Source organism: Sus scrofa, chromosome 14 (genome assembly GCF_054392235.1).
Source record: "Sus scrofa isolate SSC_HxYL_T2T_F1_AM1 chromosome 14, Sscrofa_HxYL_maternal_Yorkshire_Landrace_v2.0, whole genome shotgun sequence".
NCBI lineage: Eukaryota > Metazoa > Chordata > Mammalia > Artiodactyla > Suidae > Sus > Sus scrofa.
In genome coordinates, this window is record NC_139396.1 from 96868825 (window position 1) to 96896078 (window position 27254).

The 27254-nt window shown below is 54.5% G+C and overlaps 2 protein-coding genes across 15 annotated transcripts in view; one reads left to right on the top strand and one right to left on the bottom strand.

Moving 5' to 3' along the window:
* Positions 1-27254, top strand: part of CDH23 (cadherin related 23) — a 441841-nt gene that overhangs the window by 374780 nt on the left and 39807 nt on the right. The window contains exon 1 of one of the 6 annotated variants that reach the window (XM_013983304.3): positions 25129-25365. The exons of 4 other annotated variants lie outside the window; for them this stretch is intronic. The gene's annotated coding sequence lies outside the window, so the exon portion shown is untranslated. Of the gene's footprint in view, positions 1-25128; positions 25366-27254 lie in introns of those variants that run through there. One more of the 6 variants, XM_013983302.3, reaches the window with a different exon arrangement.
* Positions 25-26237, bottom strand: VSIR (V-set immunoregulatory receptor). 9 transcript variants are annotated; one of them, XM_001928537.6, is made up of 7 exons: positions 26022-26237; positions 14604-15029; positions 13830-13886; positions 6934-7041; positions 3086-3113; positions 1457-1650; positions 25-1276 (listed from the first exon to the last, which is right to left on the bottom strand). In XM_001928537.6, exons 1-7 carry the CDS (start codon positions 26101-26103, stop codon positions 1239-1241), a joined length of 933 nt encoding a protein of 310 aa, XP_001928572.1. In that variant the 5' UTR covers positions 26104-26237; the 3' UTR covers positions 25-1238. The 9 variants fall into 9 exon arrangements, 4 of the variants coding, with proteins under 4 accessions (XP_001928572.1, XP_005671103.1, XP_005671104.1 ...); XM_005671046.4 differs by having other exon boundaries at positions 1457-1653; XM_005671047.4 differs by having other exon boundaries at positions 14604-15032.

The following is a 27254-nucleotide window of genomic DNA, read 5'->3' on the forward strand; positions in this document are numbered from 1 at the left end:
GAGACCCCTCCCCACTCCTCTCCATCCATTAAAACTTTTTAATTCCACCAAGGACGCCCCTCGTGTACGTGTAGAAAAACAAACCCGGGTCAGGCCCTGAAGCAGGAGATGGGAGCAGAGGGTCCAGAGCAGAGGGCACAAGCCTTTCCATGGACATGCCCGCTCCTCCCACCTGATAGGGTCGCTCTGCAGTGAAGGCTCAGCACAGACGGAATGGAACAGAATGGGGCAGGGAGGGATCCCTGGGCTTCAGGCCCCTCGGAAGCAGAGTCGGGGTTTAAACCCAGCTCTTAGCATCTGTCCACGGGGTTTGTTCGCACTGTTGCCCATGTAGTTTTTAATAGCACCCCTTCTTCAGACTCAAAAGTGTCACAGTTTGGGCAATACATTATGTGGTCACTATCTCCTTGACCACATGGTTCAGGGGCGGGGGAGCCCTCTCACCTTCCCAGCAGGCCCCGCCGGCTCCCCACCCCCACCCCCATCTGTGGTGGGTAGTGCAATCTCTGGCCTCATTCGCATTGCTCAAGAGGCCAGTTGGCTCACAGTGGCCACCGTGCCCCAGTGTATACTTCCCGTTTGGGGACCTCTGGCCAATGAACTGTGGGAACCAGAGTATAGGCAGTGGCAGCCCCAGATTTGCTTAACCTGTTGACAGCTCCTCAGTGAGTTTGCTGCTGGGAGGTAGCCAGGAAAGGCCCCCGTGGCCCAGGGCCAGGCAGGCCCAGCCCCGGAGCCCCCTGGGTACAAAGAGTGAGTCTGACAGATGAGCAGCCTCAGGTGAGATGGGGGAGCTGGGTCATCACAGTGGGGAGGAGTCTCTCCACAGCGTGTCTTGTGTCTCATGCCTGGAGGGGGGCGCTGAGAGGCATGTCCAGTGCCCACCTGCACCGACAGGTCCCAAGGCTCATGTCCCAGGGAGAGAGGCTGCCACGAAGCTGACAGTTCTGAGGCTTCTGGGATGTAGGTCATTTGGCATCAGTAGCTGGTGAATTTCAGGCCTCTGGGGTGGGTTCCCAGCACCTGACTGTCTTTGAGACAGGGATTGAGTGATCCAGTACCTTCTCCCTTCTGCCACGGGTCGAAGGTCAGACCATCAGGGGGACCTCAAAGAATCTGGGCTTGGAGCAGGAGGCAGGAAACGGGGCCAAGGCCAAGGGACCACTCAGAGGGCCAGCCCTGGCTCAAATGCACCTGCCCCAGGCCCAGCCACAGCTGCCTACTGGCACCCAGCTGGTCTAGACGGCCTCGGAGTTTGGGGAGTCGGGGACAGGGTCTGCAAAAGAAAGGAGAAGCAGAGTGAAGGGGGCGTGGCTCTGTCCTTCATCCCCCAACCCCACACCCTGAGGCTGTGACTCCCCAGGGAGGACGGGGAGTGACACTGATGCTTGGCAGGCCATGGAGAGGTCATGACCTTACAGGCTGTAGCACTGTGCGGGAAAAGAGAAGCTCTCACCTAGGGAGGGGAAGAAGACATCGCCGGGGCCTTGTGGAGACAGAGGAGTGTTGGGCTCAGAGAGCAGGTGCCGCCCAGACTCAGAAGGCTGCCGCTGGGCCACATAGGACAGGGGAGGCCTGGGTTTGGCCTCCACCATCCCCTGGGAGGGTGGAGAGTTCTCAAAGCCCGGGTTTTCAATTCCTTGAACGTTGCTGCTGGAGAATCAGAACCGAAGGTCAGCTGTGCTGCCAAGGCGAAGCCTCCGCCCTCTGCACCTGCCCCACTTCGCCGCTCCTTTCCCCCGCCAGGCCTCAGCAGCCTTTCCCAGCAGGAAGGGAGGATCCAGGGCTGCACTCTCCCGCCGGCCCTGAGCTAAGAGCAGCTGACCCCAGCCACACCATCGCCCCAGGCCCAAGCAGGAAGCCCAGGGCGGAGGCCCTCCAGGACCCTGGCTGCAGGAATCCAGGGACAAGTCTCTCTTTGGTCAGTAGAGTTCATGGCATTAGGATTGAATGCCTTGAGCTGAAGGGAGGCATTCTCCTCCCCATTTCCTGCTCTGGAGAGGGACAACCTCTGAGGATCTCACCAACTCTGAGATTCTAGCAGGATCACTAGCAGAACTTCCTGTGACCTGTCTGAAAAATCACCCCTTTCAAACACCCGGAGGAGCTTTCGATTTGGTGTTGCTGGTACCGGGGCCAAGTTCCTGAGTGTGGCTCACTCCTGAACATGACCTCCATGCCAGGCTGGGGGCCAGCTTCCTGCCCGGAGCGCACCACACACACTCCCCAGCCTCTGCACCCCTGCCCTGCCACCCTCCTCTGAGCCTGGTCAGCCTCTGCCCTTGAGGCCTGTGGTGGCCCGACAGCTTTCTCCTTGGGGTGCCCTGCAAGGAGGAGCCACAGCTCCAGGTGCACTGGCCTCCTTTGCATGTTTCAGTGTCTGCCCCGGGCTCAGCTGCTTCCTCTCCCCACTGCTACCCGGCTGACCACTGAGGCCCAAAGGTGGGTGCATCGCTCATCCAAGTTGGAGCTCAGCCTCCTGGCTGAGGGTTGGCAGGGAGCACAGCCAATCAGCACAGATGTGTAGCCCTCAGTGACAGATGGCAGATGCTCTTCTAACCAGCTGTGCCAGGCAGCAAAACAAGGGCCCTACTGCACAGAAGTATTTCCTTCCTGACAGCTGGCCCAGGGCACAGGGGGGCCCAGGAAGGCCTTGTCTGTTTTCTCAGCCCTGTCATGGTATAAGCCGTGACCAGAGAGGACAGGGGGAAAGAGCTGGTCTGTCCCAGTGGAAAGTTCCCCCCCACCTCCTTATGTACTAACTAGCCTCCATGAGCTTGAGGGTTCGATCCCTAGCCTCGCTCAGTGGGTTAAGGATCTAGCGTTGCCGGGAGCTGTGGTGTAGGTCGCAGAGGCAGCTCAGATCTGGTGTGGCTGTGGCTGTGGCGTAGGTCAGCTACAGCTCCAATCCGACCCCTAGCCTGGGAACCTCCATGTGCCACGGGTGTGGCCCTAAAAAAAAAAAAAGAAGAAGAAGAAGAAATGGCCCAGGGAGAAGCAGGAGGACAGAGAGCCTGCCAAGCTTTGAGTCAGGATGGGGAGAGACTGCAGGACGTGTTCTCGGGAAGGTCTCCATGGGCCTTACCTGTCCATCCGCACCAGCTCCTGGGCACCTAGGGACAGACAGAAAGAGAAGGCGGTCAGAAAGGGAAAGCCCGGAGTTCCCGTCGTGGCGCAGTGGTTAACGAATCCGACTAGGAACCATGAGGTTGCGGGTTCGGTCCCTGCCCTTGCTCAGTGGGTTGACGATCCGGCGTTGCCGCGAGCTGTGGTGTAGGTTGCAGACGCGGCTCAGATCCCGCGTTGCTGTGGCTCTGGCGTAGGCCGGTGGCTACAGCTCCGATTCAACCCCTAGCCTGGGAACCTCCATATGCCGCGGGAGCGGCCCAAGAAATAGCAACAATAACAACAACAACAAAAAAAGACAAAAGACAAAAAAAAAAAAAAAAGGGGGGAAAGCTCCTCCAGAGAGCATCTCTGCCCTGGCTGGCAATGCCCCTTGGGGAACAGGAGCAAGCCCAGGCAGGACTGTGCTCAGCCCTCACCCCACCTCTCTTCACTCAGTGCTCTGCCTAGCAGGTGAGGCCTCAGTGAGTGGCCCATTTTGTCCAGTGATAAATGAAATTCGGGCTCCCTTTTACAAATATATAGGACAATATTTGTTCACCAGGGGACCAAAGGCAGCCAGTGATTTCTCCTATGACTTCACTTTGATGATGTTAGACATTCAGGGCCAACCAAAGACCTGGCTCCTGAGTTGCTCTTTCCTGTTTGGACATTTGTCACGTTCTGGGCATCAGCCACGATTTGCTGAGCGGAGGTGTTGCAAGCTCAGTTCGTAATTAGAGTTCCTGGTTCTCTCTGTCCCATCCTCCACCTTGCCTAATAGGGCATCTTTCGAGGCAGCATCTCTTAGATGAACCTTAGGGGGGCTCGAGATCCCCATCCCTTCTCAGCTAGACTACTCCTTTCTACTCCACATCCAAGCTGCTGTCACCCTGCCCCACTTTGGGGGTTCCCCACCCACCCAAACTGGCCACCAACCAGATGCAATGACCCCAACTTCCTTCTTTCTCGCTGTTCCCCACATACTCCCACAGATCCTTCTCGTTTTGTAAGAGCTTCGCTGCCGATTACGATGGGGAAACAAAAGGTGGGGGAGGGACACAACAACAGAACACCCACGGGGAAGTTGCACACAAGTTCCTGAAATCTCTGAGGCATCGGAATCATGGCTCCTTGTTTACTGGGCAGCTCTGTATCTGGCTCCGTGTGGGTCTCGGCGTTCCCTCAGCTCATCCTCTCCGCCGCCCTGGGATAACGCGTGTCTGACACTAGAGCAGCTGCCACGCTCACTGGCTTCCACAGCACACAGCCTTGCTCAGAGCTCCCAGCCCTTTCTCTTTCTTTTTTCCTGAGTGTGGCTCATTCCCGAGCATGCCCTCCATGCCAGGCTCAGTGCCAGCTTCCTGCCCAGAGCGTGCCACACGTACTCCCTATCCCCTCCATCCCTGATGTGCCATCCCACTCCAGGTCACTCAACCTCTGCCCTGTGGCCTGACTCCTGGGATTTCGCAGGGACTTCTGTTCCCATAACCAGCAGCTGCTTCTCTAGCATCTAGGTCAAGAAAAGTGACCCAGGAGTTCCCATCGTGGTGCAGCAGAAACAAATCCGACTAGGAACCACGAGGTTGAGGGTTCAATCCCTGGTCTTGCTCAGTGGGTTAAGGATATGGTGTTGCTGTGAGCTGCAGTGTAGGTCACAGACATGGCTCAGATCTGGTGTGGCTGTGGCTGTGGCTGTGGCTGTGGCCAGCAGCTATAGCTCCGATTAGGCTCCTAGCCTAGGAACCTCTATATGTCGCAGGTACAGCCCTAAAAAGACAAAAAGACAAAAAAAAAAAAAAAAAAAAAAAAAAAGGAACAGCGACCCAAATCCACACTTCCTCTCCATTTCACACTTGGTTTCTCTGGGGTGGTCCCCTCTGGCATCTCTTGTGTCTGTCTCTGAGCCTGCAACAGGTCATTTTTTTTTCTTTTCTTTCCTTTTCTTTCTTTTTGGAAGGGGCAGGGGACTGGCCTCAAGAATACTTTTATTAGAAGATAAATTATTGATACCTTCCTGCTACTGCATAGAATATATCTGGGGATAAGGTGCAATGAAGCAGCTGCCCATCACAGAAAAGGGGATTGTTTAGAATTTCAGCGGACACCTCAACATTGATCATGGCACAGCCCAGGCCCCCACTGCCCTCCCCACCCCCCAGAGTCTTCCTTCACTGAAGCCCATCAGCAACCAGCTCACCTGTCCCTTCCTCTGGGAGGCCCTAAACTGCAGGTGTCCCAGTGTGGGGAGTGGGAGATACTGGGGCCCAAACCCCAGGCTCCCCATGTCCTCAGGCCACCCCCCACAGTGGTCTGGCCTGGAGATGACTGCTCTCTGATTTTCCTTCTTCCATCCTGGGATATGGCACCAGCCTTGGCTCAATCCCTGGGGACCCTATGAGGAAGACCAAGGCACCAAAGCAGGATCAGCAGCCCCCTCCCCAACCCCGCACCATCCTCATCCTCTGCCCAGAGGCAGCCTTGTGGTCTGGAGTGAGGGGGACAGAAAGCACCTCTCTATCTGGGAGCTGAGCCTAGCCGAGCATGTCTCTCATCCCTTCCCCACCTCCATGGAAGTGCTCCACACATGAGCAGAAGCATTTCTCTCCCGGGCTGAGCCCCTGGGTTCCTCTTTCGGATCCAACCCCTTTACCCTCCCCCACCCCAGATCCAACCCTAGGGTATTTGTGTCGTTAGGCTGTGGTGGGTTTTGTGAGAGCAATAGGATGACCTGGGAGAAAGGCAGAGATGGCCACAGCCCCTGAGTGACCCACTGACAGCCGGACAGACAGGGCTGTCAAGTAGTTACAGTCCCGCCAGAGCCAAAGCCAAAGCCACCTGGTGACAGAGCCGGCCTCTGTCAGTTACTTCTGCAGCAGACAGAGGAGATGAGGTAGGGGAGGCCATGCAAGGGCCCCACCCTTTCATTCCTGGAGGACTGGGCTAGCTGAGGCTCACGGGTGGGGTCAAAGGAAGGGCAAGGGGCCCTGTCACCCGAAGAGATGGGTGAAAAGGTATCTGTGGCCACAGTTTGAAACCTGGCTCCACTACGTACTCGCTGTGTGGTTCCTTAAAGGAATTGCTTAAATGCTCTGTGCCTCAGTTTGCTCAGCTGTAGAATAGGCCCAGAGGCAGGACCAAATTCTTAGTGGTGCTATGAGGAATAAGGGAGAATGATTATAACAAGCTCGGCGTGGTACCCGGCACAGCAGTCTTACAGGTTAGGGGTCCTGGGCTATGACACGCATGCTGATGAGTGTTTTTTATCATGCAATGGGTTTACGGTCCCTGAGAAGCGTGAGTTGAAAGCTTTGCGTTTGAGTCTTAGCTCTGCCACTTAGGAAGTTATATAACATTTGGTTAGTTATTTAGCCCTGCTGATCTTAGAATTCTTGCCCATAAAAGGAAAGAGCTGAACCAAGTTACCGCTAAGATCCCTCCCAGTTCTGATACTCCAAAGGTCATTTTGTCCCAATAATTGCTAGCAAAGCAAGCCTACCTGTACATCAAAGCCGGTCCCCAAAGGATCTTCAAGTGGCAGCGTTTTTATAAACCACTTTGAGCTACTCCATGTGCTTATTCATTCGTTCAACAGATATTGAGTGCCAAGCCAGCACTGCCAGGGGCTAGTGGGCACTCGAGCCCTGAAAGTGGCACATCTGGGTCCCCTCCTCTCTCCGTCATTGAGCCCAGCTCCTTCCAAGGACTCTAGCGGCTCTGATCTCTTGAGAAGAAGAACTCTGCCTGCCTTTTGCCTTAGTTAATCCCCACAGCCGAGTAGGACAGGTCACTCACCACCCCCCAGCCCAGGCGGGCAGGAATACTCACGGCGGTTGGAGGCCACCTGCCTCTGCTTGTAGACCAGGAGCAGGATGAGAGGGAGGCAGAGGATGCCCACGATGCAGGCACTTGTAGCCAGGGCGGCAGCCGTGATACCTGAAAGGGCGAAGAGGCAGCCAAGGTGAGGCTGCATTCCCACTGCTCCTCCTGAGGGGAAACTGAGGCCCAGAGATGGAAGGCTGAACAGCAGGAGGACCCACCTTTACCCAGGCCCCACAGCCAGACCCTCAGCAACTCATAGAGGCACAGAAGGTCTGGAAACCCCAGAGCACCCAGAAATGGGCCAGGCGCTTACAGCTGAGGCAGCTCCATGGAAGAGAGAGAGCGGGGGGGGGGGGGGGGGGGGGGGGGAATCCTCACCCCAGCCCAGGAACAGCTGGACCACCCAGGGCCACCAGTTGTTCCCTGCAAAGGGAGAGCAGACCCTTCCCAGACCGCATGCCACACATTCAAGGTCAAAAGCCTGAGTGAAAACTTTAGGAAATAGATGGTGGTGATAATTGCACAACATTGTGAGCATAATGCCAGCGAATCGTACACTTGAAAACAGTTAAAATGGCAAATCTTATATGTGGTTTTTGAGCGCGATAGAAAATAAATGAATAAAAAGCCCTACTTATCCCTTGAGAAACTCCTTAGCTCTGGGACAGGGCCTCTGAAAGTGATCTCACAGGTACAATTCATGGGGCAAAACCCTGGGCTGGGAATTAGGGAAATGTGAACCCTTGTCCAACCTTTAAAGTTTTTTAAGCTTTCTAAATTACCAAAAAAAAAAAAAAAAAAAAAAAAAGACAAGTTAAAAAAAATATTCAAAAGTCCCTTCCTCCCCTTTTACCTGGGCCTCCTCTAAAGACATAATCATTGTCCCAAGTTTTCTAGTGTGCAGCCTCAATACAGTCTCTGCATGTGCAGCATGTATGGGATCACATGACAATTGCTTTTCCAACTTCGCACAGCTTGGACACCTCTCTGTATCGGCAGAGACCTACCTCATTCTGCCTAGGGCATTATCACGTGGCTCACCCCTAATTTATTCAAATAGTCCCCTGTTGGCGGATATGTAGGTTGCTTCCATTTTTCAATATAACTAATAACGGAGCAGTGAACTCCTTGTGTACGCATTTTTGCTCACTTGGGCTAGAACATCCAAACATAAACCCCTAGTAGTGAAAGTGTTGAGCCAACGAGTACGTGTATTTTCTTTTAGGCTATTGCTAAATTGTTCTCCCCCCCCAAAAAAAAAGCTGCATGGCTCCACCATCCCACCAACAGCACGGGAGGTTTAATTTATTTCAGTCCATCTGCTGACTCCTGGAGTTTGGCTGAGAACAGACATGCCCTCAGAACCACAACCAGCATAAATGCACTTCCTTCCCAATTTCAGCCCTTCCTTCTGACAAAAAAAACAACAACAACAAAAAAAAAACGGATGGGCTGGGATACCGTGTCACGTCAATTTGGCCCCAGGGAACTTTGGGAAGGTGGACTGGCTCACTGTTGCCTTGACACCACTTATTTGGGAATAAAGGCTGTTTTTATCTCATTGTGTTGCTAAACAACCTGACAGTGTAAACAAGCTTTCGGGGGGTTCGTTCAGACTGCGGAAGAGAACAAGCTGTTTTCAGGCTCTTTAGAAGTACCCGCTGGTACAGGAACAGTTGCTGGGCTCGTTACAAAGCAAGTTCAACTCCACATTAAAGCAGGTTCCCCGCAGACCTTAGCCAGGCTGCACTTTGACGCAGAGTATTGAAAGTAAAGTAGTCTATAATTGAGACATTTGAGTATCTCCCTAAACCCCATCACAGGACCTTATTGTGGGCACTGAGAAACTGGCTACAAAGCACCCTTTTCTGGTCATCAAAGCAGGTCTCTCCTCTGGCCTGGAATGAGCGGCATGCGGTATAGACAGTCAGTGACCACTGAGTCCCGCTCCCTGCTGGCCATGGGGGCTCGGCCCAACCTCTCTGCCTGACTCCTATCCCCAAAGACTCTTCCTCTGTGGGCCCTCTAGGGGATCAGAATTTGGTTTCCTTACAACCTAGGCTGGGGCCAGAGGGCAGGGTTTGGGGACAGCTCTGGACCAACTGCCCTCTGAGACCGTGGGCTTCTCTGCAGAGCACAGCCTTGCCACAGCTCCCCACTCTTCCCCCCAGGTGTGGCCAGTATCTGGGGGGTTGGGGTGGAGGGGAGGGTCCTGCTTGGTAGCCATCCAGAGCCAGGTTTATGCTGAGGAGGTGGTCAGGCACTTAGCAGAGGCTGCTGCCGGGCCAGCACCATGCAGTAGGCCAGGCCCTTACCCAGAGGCGTGGGAAGGGAGGAGCTCAGCCTGCTCAGCAAGTCTCTGTACAGGACCTGCCAGTACCTCGAGGGTGTTTTCAGAAGAGGGAGTTCAGTGGAGCTGCCTGGTTCCAGGGAGGGGGCTGGATGAAAGCAAACCAAACATCCTGCTGTGTTGGGGGTGGGCAGGTGGCTTCTCGGGGAGGTGGGCTGCCTAGCCCCATGTCCTGGATTCAGTGAAAAACCACAGCCCCTCAACAGCTCAGGGCTCTGTGGGTACCACCTTCCTCAGTCCCAGTCCCCTCTCATCACCTCCCCTGCCACCTCAAGCTGATGTGGGCATTCAGAGGATTTCAAAGACCAGCAACCCTCCATCTTCCAAAGATAGCATTAGGAGATGGGGGCTGCAGTTAGAGAAGGACAACTTAGAGTTTCTTGGCTGGAAGCATCATGAACTGACCAGGTGGCAAAGCTGGCTGTGGGGCCCTGTCTTATAGCAGGGACTGGGATCTTTCCAAAGGTGAATTTGGCAGTGGAGGGCAGTGGCCAACAGCTGGCCCTGGGGCCTACGAGGCACATAGGTCACCAGCAAATGTCTGTGAGAAAACACGATACTGGAGTTCCTGCTGTGGCACAGTAGAGATGAATCTGAAGAGTATACATGAGGATGTGGGTTCGATCCCTGGCCTCGCTCAGTGGGTTAAGTAAGGATCTGGAATTGCCGTGGCTGTGGCGTAGGCTGGCAGCTGCAGCTCCAATTCAACCCCTAGCCTGGGAACTTCCTTCCGTAGGCTGCGGAGGCATAGCATACGGTCTAAAAAGACCAAAAAAACGAAAAAAACAGGATCCGCATCCACGGTCCACTGCCACCTACTTGCCACTTGGCACAGGGTAAGGGATGAGATGACTTGGGAAACCAGGCCTAGAAATTCTGCATTAGAAGTAATACCAGCCAGCATGGACACCATGCCTGGCATGGTGCTTTGGCGCTTTCTTTACATGGAATACCTCATTTTAGCCTCAGAACAACCTGGAAAGTGTGGTTAAAGTCATCATCTCCGTTTTTTTGTTTGTTTTTGTTTTTGTTTTTTTTTGGCCTTTTCTAGGGCCGCACCCATGTCTTAGAGAGGTTCTTAGGCTAGGGGTCGAATCAGAGCGGTTGCTGCTGCCAGCCTATGCCAGAGCCGCAGCAATGCCGGATCCTTAACCCACTGAGTGAGGCCAGGGATCGAACCCGCATCCTCATGGTTCCTAGTCATATTTGTTAACCACTGCACCATGATAGGAATTCCCATCATCTCCATTTTACAGAGGAGAAAACCACGGCACAGAGAGGCTAGCAACTGGGCGGGTGTCAGACTCTGTGCTCTGAACCACTGTACCCTACTGCCTCTCGCTAGAATAGACTCAGTTTACAAATACATCCAATGCAGTACTTCATATTTTTTTTAACATTGTGGCCAGTATTTTAAAATGGAGAGAGTTCATGTAAAATGTGGACTTCCGACTTGGCTTGGACATCAAGTGGCTCTAGCAGCCCTGGGCCCCCCTCCTAGTGTGTAACGGTTGGCACTGCCCTGAGAGACGGGCAGCTGGGTGCTCACCCCAGTCCCTACCCCTCCCTATCGTCTTACCCACCAGCTCCTGGGGGCATTGTGATTTTGATTTCTGACTCAGCCCCTCAGGTCACACGGATTGCCTCCCTGTCAGTAGGAAAGGGACTCACTTGCTGCCATGGCTCAGTGGACACATGGCGCCCAGAGGGTGGAAGTGCCCTCCAAAGCCTCCACACCCCACCCCAAAGTATAGCTGGTTTCTTTTCATCTGAGACCACTTCTACTCTAGTGCTAAGACTCCACTGCAGCTGTAATTGCCAGCCCTCCAGAACCAAGCGTCTCTGGAGTCCAAAGGGGACTCTAGAAGTCACTGAAACCATCCCCCTGCCCTCGACAGCTGGGACAAAAGCAAACATATCCCTTTGGCCTCTAAGGAGACCATAGCCCTGGAAAGCAGGGGCCAGCGTGAGGCTGCACATCCCCGTAAGCTGGAGAAGAAGGAAAATGTCAAAATGTGAGAGCAGAGATGCCGAGCAAAAGAAGCCTGACCTACTCTTAATAGTTACGTTCAAGGTTCTGCCTCATCCTTGGGCTTTTATCGGCCAGACTCCTAGCATTTCTCAGGTGACTTCCATTCCCTGGATACCAGCAGTTGCTTCTCTAGAGTCTAGATCAAGAAACATGACCCAAGTCTCCACAGCCTCTCCATTTCACAGCTGGTTTCTCTAGCATCGTGCCTCCAGCCTCTCTTGATTCTGTCTCCAAGACTTAATGCATACACCTAGTTTTCAAAATGAGTACTAGTGTTCCCATCGTGGCTCAGTGGTTAACGAATCCGACTGGGAACCATGAGGTTGCGGGTTTGATCCCTGGCCTCGCTCAGTGTGTTAAGGATCCGGCGTTGTCGTGAGCTGTGGTGTAGATCACAGATGCAGCTCGGATCTGGCATTGCTGTGGCTCTGATGTAGGCCGGCATCTACAGCTCCAGTTCGACCCCTAGCCTGAGAACCTCCATATGCTGTGGGAGCGGCCCTAGAAAAGGCAAAAAGACAAAAAAAAAAAAAAAAAAGAAAAGAAAAGAAACTGAGGCTTCCAGAAAAAAAAAGAAAAAAGAAAAGAAAATGAGTACTGGCAGAGGGGAGGGCCCTGGCACTCAGGCAGGGTTTGCACAGTGAGCATCAGGCACTCTGGCTTCTCCTCCTGGCTCTGGATCTGAGAGACTGGGAACAAGTGCCTTCACCCCTCTGAACCTGTTTCTCCATCTGTGAAATGGGGGTGGGGGCTGAGATGACTGTTTCTGCAGGAGCTCCTGGAGGCAGAAGTGGGAGTAAGGGGTTGTTCAGAGTGGAAGGAGCGATGGGGAAGTGAACACTCGTGGGCCATGCCAGGTGAGGTTCGTCCCGTCCCATGCACAGGCACGCGTGTGCGCTCCCAGTCATGAGGCTGCTGCGTGAGAAGGAAGGGGCTTGTCAAGGGGGTCCTTCTCCCCAGGGTGCCACCAGAGGAGGAAGTGAGGAAGGCAGTGGCTAAGTGCTGAGGCTGCATGTGAGCCCTTCAGGGTGCAGGCAGGGAGGCTTGTTCTTAGCTCCATGTGGGTCTGGCTCAGACTAAATTGTGTTCTAATTTTGTTCCTGGCTGGTCTGTTTGTTGGTTCAAAAAAAAAAAAGAATAGTTTGAGTAGAAAGTCCCCACGGCCTTGGAGTGGAGGTTTGGCTGGGGCCATAGCAGAGTGTTCCCATCCCTGGCTGCAGTTTTGGCGTATGTCCTCCTAGAGGGCGGTGGGGATGGGGGGGGGGGCGGGGGGGAACCAAGGCAGGGGCTGGTGCACACTAGATGCCCAGCAAAAACTAATGCAGGAAAGACTGAGGAAGCTAAGAGCCCTCCTCTCAGAAGAAGGGCACCCCTCAGACATCTCCCCTTTGCCTGATGCCTCTAAGCTGCTGGGCATTCTCGCCCGGCCTCCAGGTGCCCAGGCGCCCCTCGAAGCAGTGTTCCCATCCCCCATAGGGCACCTCTGGGCAAACACCAGGGGGCCGATTGCCACCCCACACTGCAGGACCAGTTTCCTCCCCAGACGTGGGAAAAAGGTGACTGAGCACAGTCCCAGCTAGGCTCCTCTTGTCAGCTGTGTGAATTAAGACAAGTTATGTCACGTCTCTGGGCTTCGATTTCCATGTATGTAAAGTGAAAGTGGTGACACTGGAGTTCCTGTCTTGGTGCAGCAGAAACGAATCCAACTAGGAGCCATGAGCTTGCAGATTCAATCCCTGGCCTCCTCAGTGGGTTAAGGATCCGGCGTTGCTGTGAGCTGTGGTATAGGTCACAGACATGGCTCGGATCCTGTGTTGCTATGGCCATGGTATAGGCTGGCAGCTGCAGCTCTGATTTGACCCCTAGCCTGGGAAACTCCATGTGCCACGAGTGTGGTGCTAAAAAGCAAAAAAAAAAAAAGGGGGTGGGGGTGATGCCTCCTTCACAGGGTTCTCATAAGAAGCCACTGAGATACCAGTACTTGGACCAACTTAGCCCAGTGCTGGGCACATAGCAGGAGCTCCAAAAACAATGTAGTTCCATTCCCCTTCCTTCCTCTGCCATACACAGAACAAGAAAGTTCTGATGAAGTAGTTGAATCCAGTATGACCCCTCCACCACCACAGCCCCCCAACCTTCCCATGTGGGAGAAGGCTGGTGGGCAGCGGCAGTGCCCACGGAAAACCAGCTCAGCAGCCTGTGGCACTCAGTACCTTTCATGGGGGCACCTGGCCAGAAGTCACTGCCAGGGCACAGCCCACCCAGGGTGTCCAGAGCTGGGACTCCAGGAGCCAGCTTCCCCAGGCTTTGGGCCTCGGAAGGGGCATGGGCTTCTGGGGGACTGCGGCCCACTGGCTCAGGTGGCGGAGGAAGCAAAAGAGAGGGACAGCAGCAGAGGAGGAGGAACAGGAATTCCATGGGCTTGGGGTGATGAGGTCAGAGTTCAGAGTGAGGCCTCGAGCCAGGATGAGGACAGCGGAGAACACAGAACCCAGAAGAGCCAAGAAGGAGGATCCTTACTTTCACTCTCCTTAGAGGAAGATGGGTATGGGATACATTTGGATGGTGCTTCTTCACCTGTGGGAGCAAAGAGCAGGGTCATTAGGAGAGTGGCAGGCCAGCGAGGTTTGTCCAGGCTAGTGTCACAGGTTCTCATGCTACAGTTCCCTTGGCAATGTCTGCCCAGCTGGACACACTCACACGCAGAGAGGCATTTTCACTGCACAGCCAGGCATGTCCTGCCCATCATCATGCCATGCCCAGGGGCATGTGGATACCTGCCCTAGCCCACACCTCTATCCAGCCTACTGCCCCTTACCCTCTCACCTAGACACACACATAACACATACCTAGACACACACATAACACATACACACACACACACACACACACACACACTCGTAACTCTCATGCCAGGTCATGTATCACAGCCATGCAATTGTGAGCAGTCACACGCCCAGCCCAAGTTCGTACACCCTCCCCTGTTAAAAAGTCCCCCTGTCATAAACAGAGCCATAGACCCTTCCTCCCCCTCACACCCAGCTATGCAGAGAGACACTCACACAGCTCCACACACCGTACCACCCCGTCTCACATGCTTACCCCTGTGGTGCCAGCACCACGCATCCAGAATCAATCACACAGCTCCAGCACGGTGTTATGCCCGGTCATACAATCGGAGGCAGAGCACCACCTCCCACGGTCATGCTGTCCTCTCTGCTCACCCTCCCAGACAAGGACAGACACCGTCCCAGAGCGACAACCCCCAGCCTGTCCCACAGAGGAAGCCCTCACCTCTCTGCACCTGCAGCTCCATGGCTCCGTAGAGCCGCTGCTCTGAGTGGTGGTGCCTTATCTCCACCATCAGGCAGCAATAGAGGCCACTGTCCAGCAAGGTCAGGTTGCGCATGGTGAAGGTGAAGTTGCCGTGGTGGTCGGAGGCCAACTCCAACCCGTGGCGCTGTGCCAGATCCTGGCTGGAATTGGCCAGGTGGCTACTGTGATGCAAGTGAAGATCATGGAACGAGAGGTTGCGGATAGACCGGTGCTCCGAGCAGGCCTGCACCTCGCCCCGTGAGCTGCGGTACCAGGTCTTATAGAAGGTCACGTCGTGCCCTTTGGCCATGGGGCCCAAGAGTCTGCAGGTGAGAGTGACATTCTGCCCCTCAGGACACACATACAGGGAATATGGTGTGGTGATCTTGAACGCTGCCACCAGACCTGCTGAGAGAGACAAGAACCAGTCACACGCCTGAGCCGGCACCACTCCCAGTGCCCCCAAAGCAGGGAAGAACCTTGGCCTAGGGTTTCAAAGATGCAGGTCCCCTAGCCACAAGCTCCACATAAGTCAGCTGCCCTCCCCAAGCCTCAGCTTCTTCATCAGCTCCTGAACCCAGCTCCATCCCAGGCTGTGTGGGCGGAGCCACAGGCACTTCCCCAGGTGAAGCTGGACAAAGCACAGGAGACTCCAGGCAGGCAGCAAACTGGGCCCAGCCAGCGTGTGTTCCTCTTCCAGGTGGCATACTTGCCCTGGCCCCAGCTCCTGTCCCCCCACTGCGGGCACCATGGCTCTGCCCATACTGGCCCCTGGCATGTCTAACCTCCATGCCCAGAGCTGCCATGTGGGAGCAGGATGGGGAGCAGAGGGCTATTTGGAAATAGCAGCTCTTTGCCCTTGACCGCACCTCTGGTCCTTCCCACTCCTGGGGCTGGCCCTACCTTCCCACCTCCTCATCAGTGAGCAGTAATGGAGTATCTACCTGGTGAGGACTGTGCCAGGAGCTACATCTCACCTGGAGGCTGAAGATGGGGCCTCCCCTGGGAGCTTATGACCTGGCTGGGCAGACAAGTCCTGCCTTTTGCCACAGTCACCCCACACCCTAAAGGGCACTTGAAGGAAAGAGGACAGGACCTTCCCGGGAATGGTCAGGAGACTTCTTAAAGGAGGGAGAGTCTTTTGGGGTTGATGGACAGACAGGATTCCAGAAAGTGAAAGATGGTGGAGAAGCAGGAAAATCAAGGTGTCTCAGGGACAAGGACAGGAAATACAGAAAAGGTCATCTCCTTCCGACACCTGCCTGCTACCCCGTCTTCTTAGAAATATTTTCTAGTTCCTTTTGTTCTCAGTAAGCAAATGAGAATATCCCCTGGTCCTCTTTTTCTTACCCCTGTCTCCCAGCATTTAACTGTGGTGACCCCCAGAAGCACTCACCCTTAAGAATAAGACAATTCTGGAGTTCCCGTCATGGCGCAGTGGTTAATGAATCTGACTAGGAACCATGAGGTTGCGGGTTCAATCCCTGGCCTTGCTCAGTGGGTTAAGGATCTGGTGTTGCTGCAAGCTGTGCTGTGGGTCTCAGACGCGGCTCGGATCCCGCGTTGCTGTGGCTCTGGTGTAAGCCGGTGGCTACAGCTCTGATTCGACTCCTAGCCTGGGAACATCCATATGCCGCGGGAGCGGCCCTAGAAAAGGCAAAAAGCCAAAAACAAAAACAAAAACAAAAAAAAAGAATAAGACAATTCTGTCTAGCTGTGAGCCTGTTTCCTCATGGGTACAATGAGGGACATGTTAAGCTAGAACACGGGGTTGTGAGAGGACGGACGGAATGAGGGAAAGAGGAGGACACGAGACATGAGCTCTCATGCCCTCTGCAGACAGGATGGATAGCTTTAGTTAGTTGACATCAGCGGCATTTTCATTTTAATTGGTGTCTCAGGGGCTTTTGTAGGCAGAGAGGGAAGCAGAGTTTGGAAATATGTACGAGACCCAAATGGATATGTCCTTTCCACTGCCACTACCTGAAACCAGCCCCCCCCCCCCACCCCCGGCAGGGTTAAAAACCTGGCCCAGTCTGCAGAGAGGCAGCCTGGTGTAGCTTTGGAATCAGCCCAGCCTGCGCTGGAGTCCCAGAGCTGAGTTACTTAGACTCTGAGGCTCAGACTCCTCACTATAAAACATAGAAGTGAAACAGGTGCCTGCCATTGCTGAGACAAAACTACAGGTAATTTACAGGAAGTGCTCTGAAAGTTGGTGCCTGATGCCTGAGAGCTAGAGAGGTCTCTGACTCATTTCTGCAATTCAAAAGACATTACTTAGGAGTGAAAACAGTTCTGCAGGATAGAATGGAGAAGCTAAGCTCAGATTCTTCCCCACTAAGGGGTGAATGACTGATCACAGCTGTGGTCCAGTTTCGGCATGCCTCATATTTAAAGCAGAGTGTAAGAAGATCAGATACACCCCAGAGCCTCCCACTCATTTCACCCACATGTGAGAGGGAGCCATGACTGGGATGCCCAGATCTTGGGAAAGTCACTGCCAAGGTGAGCAGAGATGTCAGAACTTCTTTAGCAAGATGCTGAATTCCCTTTCAGGCAGAAATACAGAAGCCCATAAAGGGAAGGTGGTTTGCCTAAAGCTCCAGAAGGTATGAACTCAGAACCTGGAGCGTGGAGGCTTCAGGTAAAGCAGGATCTAGTTAGAACTAGAAGAAATAGCATGTCTTGTGCTACGCTAAGAGCTTTATGCTTATGTCTAACAAGCCTGTAAAGGTAGATGTTATTTTTATTTCGGTTTCATCAATGAGGAAACTGAGGCACAGAGATGTTAAGAACTCACTGAAGTTCACATAGCAAATAAGTGCTAGAGTCAAAATTAAATTCAAGCACTTAGACACTGTACAGAAAGGGAAAAATTGAGAAAGTGGCAGCCCACAGGCCACACCTAGCCTTCAAACATATTTTATCTGACCTTCAAAGTATTTTATGGGTTTTTTTTTTTTTTTAGAGTGCCAACATTTAAAAACCAGGAATTTGATTTGAAAATTCCAACTTTCAGCTTCCCTTTGCAAATCAGAAGGTAAACACTAAAGCAGCTTTCCTACAAGGCAGTCGTCAGCTGGGGCACTGGTGTTCTAGCTTCTGCCACAGTCCCCGTGACTCCCTGATGTTTCCACCTTGCCTACTTCACTCCCTCACCATAAATGCCCTGTGGACGTTTGAGTTTCTGATCCACAAGTGTGGCTTCTTGGTCTAACCAGGGAGAGATTCTATTGCCCAAGCCCATTGTCCTATAGACGAGACCCTCAGGCTCAGAGGAGAGATGAGCCACTCAAGGTCCTCAGTAGAAGCCAGGCTGTTGCATTATGTCTGTGCCAGGAAATGAAGGCGGAGAAGAGCTACAGAAGGGACCCCTCTGAGTAAGAACAGAGACCCACCCCAAGAGTGGACCCTGGATTATCTCTGCCCTGCACTCCCCCTTTCCCCAGAGGGCCATATGGGAGCTCCTGCCAGCATCGCTCCCAACTGGTACCCTATTTTCCCATTTCCCAAACATTGTCTTCAGCCCCAGAGCTACCCCCAAGGGTATCCAGATCCAGCAGCCTTTGCAGGGGGCTGGCTCAGTAGAGGCCAGGGCCACAGGTCTGGGGTGGGTGGAGGAGGACCGGTAGAGTAGAGGCAGAGGCAGCAGCCAGAAATGGAGCACAGAGCTGAGCAAGGTGGGGACGGCTAAGTGGACAGAGGTGTGGATAGGGTGGGGCCAAGTTGTGGGCAAGATGAGGCTAGCTTGGGGGTGGGTTGGGTGTCCATAAGAACAGGGAGGTGGGGCAGGGTGGGAGCAAACAGCAGGGCCTCCAGTGGGGCACCGGCTTGAGGCCTCCAGTAGAAAGTCAGCCCAGAGCCCTCTGGGTCCAAGCAATGGTGTTAGTGATGGCAGAATTGCACGGGCAGCAATTTTCAGCCCCAGAGACAATTTCCTTAAAGGCCTGAGGGGGACACAGAGCTGGGGTTCAGAGACAGAGTTGGGGAGGGGCGTTGCTCAATCCCTAACACCCCATATGCCCCAGAAGGATTTCTTCCCCTTTTAGAAAAAGGAGAAGCTACAGTGGCTGTAGGTTTGGGTGTGTGGGAGAGTGCGCGGCAAAAGGGCCACCAGGTAGGAGTGGCCTGGGCCTCCGATGGGGAGAGAAAACACTGTGTTTGTTGTGTCTGAGACTCTAGCCAGGACACGGCCCAGGGGCAGCCTGTCCTGAGGGGGACTCTGAAGGACATCGCATCAGGGAAAACAGCACATGTGCCCCACACCATCCATGACCGCGCAGACGCACATGTTATCGGGCTGTAAATAGCCCAGCTGGAATTATAATTATTTGGTGGGAGGATGTTGCTTATTGTCAGGGGCAGATCCTTTCAGACACCTGGGGCATTGTCGGAGCCTTGGGAGAGTGGGTGGGGAGGAAGGCCCCTGGCTCCAGGGTGGCCCAGGGCACGTGGGACAGGAAAAAGCCCCCAGCCCTAGGCCTGAGCCTATGTCCATGTGGGAACCATCCATCATTGTGCTATTCGTGGGGCCCAGCACCCCACCCCAGCCCTCATCGGTTGCTGGGTAAGATGGCAAAAGCACCCAAAGGAAGAATGCTGTGAACTTGGGAAATTCTAGGCCTCAGGATTGAAAACTCTGGCTTGGGGAGTTCCTGTTGTGGTGCAGCAGAAATGAATCCAACTAGGATCCATGAGGATTCGGGTTTGAGCCCTGGCCTTGCTCAGTGGGTCAGGGATCCGGTGTTGCCTTGAGCTGTAGTGCAGGTCACAGATGTGGCTCAGATCTTGCATTGCTGTGGCTCTGGTGTAGGCTGGCAGCTGCAGCTCTGATTCGACCCCTAGCCTGGGAACCTCCATATGCCGAGGGTGCAGCCCTCAAAAGACAAACAAACAACTCTAGCCTGGACGCCAGTCCCCACTTGGCCATGCCCTTGCTGTGTGCCTTTGGGCAGATCCCATCCTTTTCTGGGCTTCCCTTCCCTGCTTCTCTATCTTAAGAGACTCTCCACATTCCTAGGCCCCTTCCAGCTCTGAAACCCTGTGGCAGGCTGGCTTTCTTTAGGGCAGAGGAATGAGGCAAGATTGGGCCACGGAGGTGACCACAGACATTTGAGCACTTCTTACATGTTAGCTAGGACTTGCTAAACACGTTATACTCACCGCTTTTAGTTCTCATGACACCCTTGATGTAGGGCTTATCATGCTCATTTTAAAGATGACAAAATAGAATCAGAGAAGTCAAGCAGTTTGTCCAAGGCCGCATAGCCCTCCGCAGCTGAACTAAGACCCACACCTTGGACCAGCCAGCACTAGAGACAGGAAGAGTCCCCCACCCCACCCCCCAGTGGGTGGGGCTGACACCTCACCCTCCAGCTACTGAGAACGTGAACTGACCTCCACTTGACTTCTCCACACCCCACACAGCCATCCTTGCTCTGCCTCAGACCCAAACGGAAAACATCTTTCTTGCATTCCACAAATATTTACCAAGGTCCTAAGATGAGCCAGGCCCAAGGCAGAGAGGCCAAAGGGGTGCAGAGCTCCTTAAGGGACTTCCGCCCAGATTTTGGTCCTGCTTCTGCCATTTTCCAGCAGTAGGACCCTCAGCCCCAGGTGGGCTCAGCCTCATATAGAAGCTTCTGTTCCAGTACCGGGGAAAGGAGCTCTTGTTTGGCTTCATCTCAGGACAGTAGTTTTGTGTGATCTTTTTCCCCCTAGCAGGCACCTTGTGAAACCCTGTGGGTGTGGTGCCTGGGATGGGTGTGTGTGGGTGTGGACAGACGTGTGTTTTCCCTGACGGGGCAGGAGCTTAGCAGGCAGTTGCCAAGGCAACACCCCAGCTTTTGGAGGTGTGTCCTTGGCTTGATTAGTCAGGCCTGGGAGGCCCCACCCAAACAGCTGAACTCTGTCCAGCTGTTAGGAGCTGTAAGTACACAGTTGCCGATGGCCTGTTATTGCTGGCCCTGTGTGAGATGCAAAGGGCCAGGTCTTCGCCCTCAGAGGGGGCCACAAACAGACACAGACCTGGTCTCCAGCTCCTCACCAGGCCCTGTCCTCCAGGACAGTCCTTGGAGAGTATAAGAATAGGCCAGGCTCTGTCTTTATCAAGATGCAGAGCGAGCATAGAGGGCAACAGAATCAAGGACCAATCAGGACTGGACCCGATTCCAGCACCGAGCTCCAGGAAATGCCCCCGGGGCGAGGGGCTGGAGGCCCAAAGCCGGCAGGCCCGCCCATGGGGCTCCAGGGCCAGGAGGACAAAGGGCACCTCAGATGTGTTTATTGATACCTGCTCCTGCAGGAAGTGTCCATTCAGATCAGACCAAGGAGTTCGGGAAGGGGAAGCCAGGCTCTATGGGAGGAAGCAGCACTTCCAGTACCTTGGGAAACAAAGCATTGGTGCGTCCGGGGCTGGAGGCCGTTGGCCGGCACAGCCCCCAGGGAGGAGGCCCACTAGGGGATGCTTCTGTCCTGCCTCAGCTCTCCCAGGCCCTCCCCAAGGATGACCATCTGTAGCCCAGACTGCCACCTCGAGCCAGCTGCCCTCAAGGTCCTGAGCTGTGAGGATTTCCTAAGGTTCCGCTTCAGATCTTTTTATGCCCTTCCCTCAGCGTGGGAGGCTCAGGGGTCCTGGTAGTAGCTGGCACTTAACGCTATGCCCGGCATCATTCTAATCACTTTTTCATGGAGTCGCTTATTGAGTCCTCCTTCCCTACGAGATGGATAAACTGAAGTGCGGAGAGATTAAGTAACTGGTATAGAATCGCACGAATAGTATGTGGTGGTGCTGGGATTTGAACCCAAGTCATCTGGCTCCGGCGGCCTGAACTATAGAAGTAGCCAGAGGCAGACTAGAGGCCTCATCTCCTTCCTGCAGATGGACAGGGTGACTTGGCTAGTGAGGCTGCAGGCTCCCTCTCCCACTCTCCCTGTGGTGGCTGGGACAGCCACTTGGCCACAGCATGGGGAAAGGCCTCAGCGAGAGCCGCTGCATGTATTTGTGGAAGGCACCAGGGCCTGAGAAAATGAGGGACTGGAAGAAGCCCAGAGAGGCCTGCTGCCCCTTTTCTGGCTTCTCAGGATAGTGAGCAGTGCCCTCTCTCCCTTTCTCTAGGACAGCCAAGCTGTCCCCTGCCACCAGTTGCCACTCGTCACAGTGGTGAGTTTGCTTCTCCAGTGAGGAAGAGGAGCTGACGGCAGCTACAGCAGAAGTAGTTTTACTTTCAGTTTGGTGACATTAAATACCATTGAATCACAGGGAGAGAAGGTTAATCCCTTTTCGATTCTCTTTCAGTCCTGATTACATCAAAGAGAAAGTCCCAGTTTGATGCCTGTGTGTCTTCAAAACATCACTATTACTTGCTAAGCTCTCCTTCTTTTGCAGCGTACAGCAGGCTTGGAGCCTTCCCCGGGCTATGGTTTCCAACTAGAATGTACCTTATTTGGTTTTCCTACTATGTACTTTTATGATTTTGTTCTATTTATGGCAAGTGACACAGACTTTCCATTTATGGCAGTGATATAAAATTTCCCTTTAGAATCTATTTACTTAAGTAAAAGAATGTGTAGACTTAAAGACAGTACACATAGGGTGATAGACACTGCAGAAATCCCCAACGTGATGAACAAATGACTGACAGTCAGGAAGCACCATCATGGAATTACCCTTCAGAAGCGAGTGGCCAGCCTTGCCAAGACCATGCCACCCAGCCTGCCCAGGGCTCAGATAAAGGGGGAGTGTGTGTTCGTGGTCCCACAGTACATGAACAGCAAAGGCAGGCCTTGACCCTGGGTCCCCATAGGAAATAAATCCTATGTTGAAAAGTGAAGGGACGAGGCTGGCTGGGTCAGGAGCAGAGCAAGTTCATTACTGAATTACTGATGGGCACAATGGTAGCCATTCTTTCTCTCGGGGAATGGTCAGCCAAAGGGAATAGGCTGAATGTTAAGACCAGCTGCAAGCAAGACCCCAATAAGTCAAGCTAACCCTGGGCCCGGATTGCCTTGAAGTTACAAAGTCCCCATCTCTGGGGAACTATCAAGAGGAAAATCTAGGGACACCTCCATAGACGTTTCAGGCTGTAAATGCCGAGAGGGGCTACAGGGGGCTGGGCCCAGCACATGCTTCCTTTAGGGCTCCCTCATCCTAGAGAGTCCTGTCCCAGGGAAACCAGTCAGCCAGTGCCTTCCCATGCTCCAGGTACTCTGCCAGACCCTGCAGGCAGCGAGGAGCTCAGATGGTGAGCCAATGGCATGTGGCCTCCCAAAGCCAAGAGGCAGAAGAACACTACACAGCCAGAGTTCCCCAGGTGACAGGCGCTGTGTTGGGTGTGCAGCGAATCTTCACAGCAGCCCCCCGAGGGAGGTGCTGTTGTCACCCTGCTGGAGAGATGCGAGAACTTGCTCAGGGATGTTGAGTAACCTGCCTACAGTCACAGCGCAGTAAATGGCCATCTGGGGATTTGAACATAAGTCTGATCAACTCCCCAAGCCAGACTGTTAAGCAACGGGGTTGTACAGGAAGCCCTGGCAGGCAGGGCACACGACTGCAGGTGTGTTGCTTAGGGACCAGAAGAAGCCCAGAGAGGGCTTCATCCTTCCCACACAGGGTGGCATCGGAAAGACCTTGGGTGGGCCAGCGCTGCTGCTGAGGGGATCTGGGGGTCTGTCAGAAGCTGTACCGCCAATCCCTGGTTCACCCTCCCTGGTGAGGCCGGGCTGCTCCTGGACGAACAGTGGGCTTAAAACCTAGGGCTTCAAACTCAGTCTGAGGGGCTTGGTCAGTGCAGGTTGAGGGGGCCACTACCAGTGGACCCAGTGGTCACCAAGGACCCCTTCCTTCTTTTCTTTCCCTCAGTCTCCTCCCTATAGGGAGGTGGCCTCCCAGCCGTGTATCTCCCACTTGGGCCACCTCCCTCTTAGGAAGGTCAGGCCCCAGGGGGGACCCCTTGTTCTTCTTGGGGGAAAGTGGGAGCAACCAGCCCAGCCCAGAATGGGGCTACCCAATATTGCTGGGTACCTCTGGCGCTAGGTTGATGTCCCCTTATGTCCATGGGCTGGCCTCAAGGCTGCAGCTTTCCACCCCAGGGCCTCTGGGCAGTGGATGGTAGATTTCCTAAGAACTGATCATTGCTGTGTCAGAGGCTTGCACCACTGGGGTTACTCAACAAGGCCCTGCAACCTGCTTACTATGAAGGGAAGATGGAGTCTCCCTCCAGCCCCAGCATGCCTCCCTAGGCTGGTTCCAGAGTTGGGCTCAGCCTATGAGGACTTGGCAAGGACAATACCTCCCTTGGGTCCTAGGCATGCCAATCAGGAAAGAAGAGACTCTGCCACCCTTGGGGGCTGCTGGGTCCTGGCTCCTAGGGGCCTCCCTCTACCCATCTCACCCCAAGTCGGGCCCAGCAAAGCGGTCTTTTCTTGGGCTTCTGAGCACCATGCTCACCACCACCATTCTCCATGGTGCTGGCCCAGCCCCAAGAGTCTGCACCAGCCACCTCCATCTCACCTTCCCAAAGCATCAAGGCTTTGACCTTGAACAGTCCTGTTCACGGCAACCCAGCACCTCAGCGGACTGCCGAGCAGGCCTTTCCAACTCACAGACACCCCTGACCATACCTGAAACCAGGCCTCCCCATGTCTTATCTCCCTTGTTGCACACCGTACTGGGGGGCAGCATGAATAGTCATACTTCAGTTAAGAATACTGAGTCCCAGAGTAGTTTGGACTGAAAGAATTCTCCTGATTCCTTTCGCTGCTTCAAACCCTAATTATCTATCTCCCCGAGCTGGGCCCAGGAAGAGATGGAGGACCAAATTGTTTAAATAGCCGAGACCTCTGGGAGTCAAGGCTCCCAGCCATACAGACAATATGGATGAGGGGCTCTGAGCACTCTGCTGCTGGCCACTCCACAACCTGGCTCCCTTGGTCCCAGTGCTCTAGGACTCAGTTTCCCAAACTGGGGCTGCTGAACAGAGAGTGGCCCAGCCAGAAGAGGGCACGGCAGGGGTAAGAAAACTGCAGGGCCTCTCGGGGTCTCTTGGAAAGGATGGGGCAGGGCAGGTGGTCTGTGGTAGGTGGGATGCTGGCCTTCTTGCCCGCCACCACCCCCTGCTCCCTTGGGAAGCCATGTCCACTGTGATCCATGGCCTTGGTGCCAAGACTGCTTCCCCACCCCCTCTGGCTCTTCGTGGGGAGGGTCTAATTTGGGGCTCAGGCAGGTCTGTCTGTGGGGTGGGACTTCCTCCCCTCACTGGAGGCCCAGGCAGGTCTCCCAGTGCTGTGATAATGTGCTGCCTGCAGGTTCCCCAGTTTGTTTCTGAGGTGTTTTCCAGGTTCTCTCAGCCTCCTCCTCCTCTTGCTCTTAGCCTGTCCTTCCCTTCCTCCCTTTTCTTCTGACTTGTCCACTGGGTCCCTTGCCAAGCTCCCCACCTCCCTCCTGCCTCCCTCTGACTCCCTGCATGACTCACACTTTCCCCGAGGCTTCCCAGGGAAAAAGTTTAAAGTTTAGTTCCATAGGCTGCCTGCCGGCCCCCGCTTCCCTTGAAATTCAGCTGCTTCAGTGCTGAACAGGCAAGAACCAGGGGCAAGGCTGTGAGTACCGGGACCCCACCCCCAGGAGCCCTGACTAGGATATAACCTGGAGTTGTGACAGTATGGACTTTGGAAGAGGAAAGTGGCACCTCCCTGCATATGGCCTCTGTGTTTGAGCTGAGAAAACTGAGGCTAGAAAGATGCTGTAAGTTATCTAAGGACCCAGAAGGGGCTCACAGGCAAGCTAGGAAGCATCCCACATTCTTCCCAGTGCCCCACACTTGTCCCTGAGCTGCAGCTTTGCTAGGATGCCCAGAATCAGCCGACCACTCAGCTCTCAGCCATCAGGATAAGGATGAGACGGGCACCCACGTCCAGGAGTGGACCAGTGCCCACCAAGGCTCAACCCGGGGTGTCACTGGGGTACAGGGCACTGGCTGAGAATATACAACTCCTGTGCCACGTGAGATCCTAAAGCCCAGAGGCGGGGCAGGGAGATGCCGCAGGTGTCAAATGCCAGTGGCATCCACTAGAACACAGTGGGCCGTCTCCACCATGTTCATCTCCTTTCTGCAGAAGGTACCCGTGCCCTGGGCTCTCTGGGCAGGGAAGGGTTGGCTAGGCAGCTGCTTGGGCAGCTGTCAGCATACAGATGTGCCCCACCGCCCCGCCAGGGCACTTCGTGGCAGAGAGCTGCTGTCCCCTGCCAAGCAGTTCTAGCAGCTTCCCTGCCGCAGGGTGGGGGTCAGGGCAGGCTGAAGGGGGCTCCCAGGGCACCCCCATCTGACCTGTGACCCCCCCCACCCTGCCCGCCGTGCTCTCCCGGTGCTCCTCCCAGCACCCAGGCTCCGCCGACCTTACCTCGGGAGGCAGCCAGGAAGAAGGCGAGGAGCACAGGCCCCCAGCGCCGGCTGCCAGCCTCCAGGACTAGGGGGACGCCCATGTCGCCGTCGGGCAGATCGGCGTCTGGCGTAACCGGGCGGGAGCGGGCCCGGGGACGTGCAGAGGGCACACTGAGTTCGCAGGGAGCGGACGGGACGGGACGCGGCCGGCGGGGAAACCTCCGGGCGAGTGAGTGTCGAGCGAGCGAGCGCAGCGGCCGCCCGAGAGCCGAGAGCCGCCCGCTCCAGAGCCCCCACAGCGCCCCCGAGCGGCCTTAAGAGGCAGTGCCACTCCACGGGCCGGCGGGAGGGGCTTCCCGTTGACTCTCACTGGACTGGCCCTGTAGGTGGAGGAGCCAAACACTGTCCCAGAGAGTCAGGGCCACTTCATAACTAGTTTCAAAACTTTTCTTCTCTCCCCCATTCCTCTTTGCAGATAATTGGTATTGTTTCAAAACCTGAGAAGTACATCAGCATCTAGCTTAGCATGACACGTCATCATCATAGATTTCATCCACCCTTACCCACCAGCAGGGTCTTGTACCTGACATTCTCCAGCCCGATCCAGGTCCTGGTATACAGTAGGCACTCCCAGTAGTGGGATGGGTGGGTGGATGGATGGATGGAAGGAAGAAAGGAAGAAAGGATCTAACTTGTTAAGAGCTCGGTGAGTTGTACCAGCCTTGACTGTAAATTCCAGACCCTGCAACACCCTTGAGCACATGCACACATGTAGACATGGCACAGGTGCAGGAGTACGTAGCAGGTGTGGCACATGCCTACATTGGAACATACATACGTGTGTGTGTGTGTGTGTGTGTGTGTGTGTACAACATCAGAAAGTGAGTCCCCCAGAAAATCATCAGTGCACCTCTCACCCAGGTCCCAGCCCCACCTCCCACCTTACAGCCTTTCTCACTCCCTGTGCCCTAATGTCTGCAGAACACCCTCACATGCTACCACCTCTAGTCCTCTGCTCTTGCACCCCACCCAGCACTGGCACCACTGCGATGTCTCTTCTCCAAGTTCTTCTCATTTCTCAACTCAAGCCCGCCCCCTTCAGAAAATACCCCAAATGGCCCCTGAGGGTCCCCCTCCAGTCTACACTCCCTTTGCCTATCACACCAAGCCTAGGAATACCAACCAGCTTATTGTCACTCAGGCTCCTCTGCCCTCCTGAGCTAGACTATGAGCTTTTGGGGACCAGGGCCTC

What these genes read in the sequence shown, in the direction of transcription:
- VSIR (XM_005671045.4), bottom strand. Translation starts at nt 26,103, where the DNA reads ATGGGCGTCCCCCTAGTCCTGGAGGCTGGCAGCCGGCGCTGGGGGCCT. An exon ending in TTCCTCTAAGGAGAGTGAAA is followed by an intron (nt 7,042 to 13,829) that starts GTAAGGATCCTC and finishes TCGCCCTTTCAG; the next exon opens with GTATCACGGCTGCCGCCCTG. An exon ending in GAGCTGGTGCGGATGGACAG is followed by an intron (nt 1,654 to 3,085) that starts GTAAGGCCCATG and finishes CTGATTCTCCAG; the next exon opens with CAGCAACGTTCAAGGAATTG.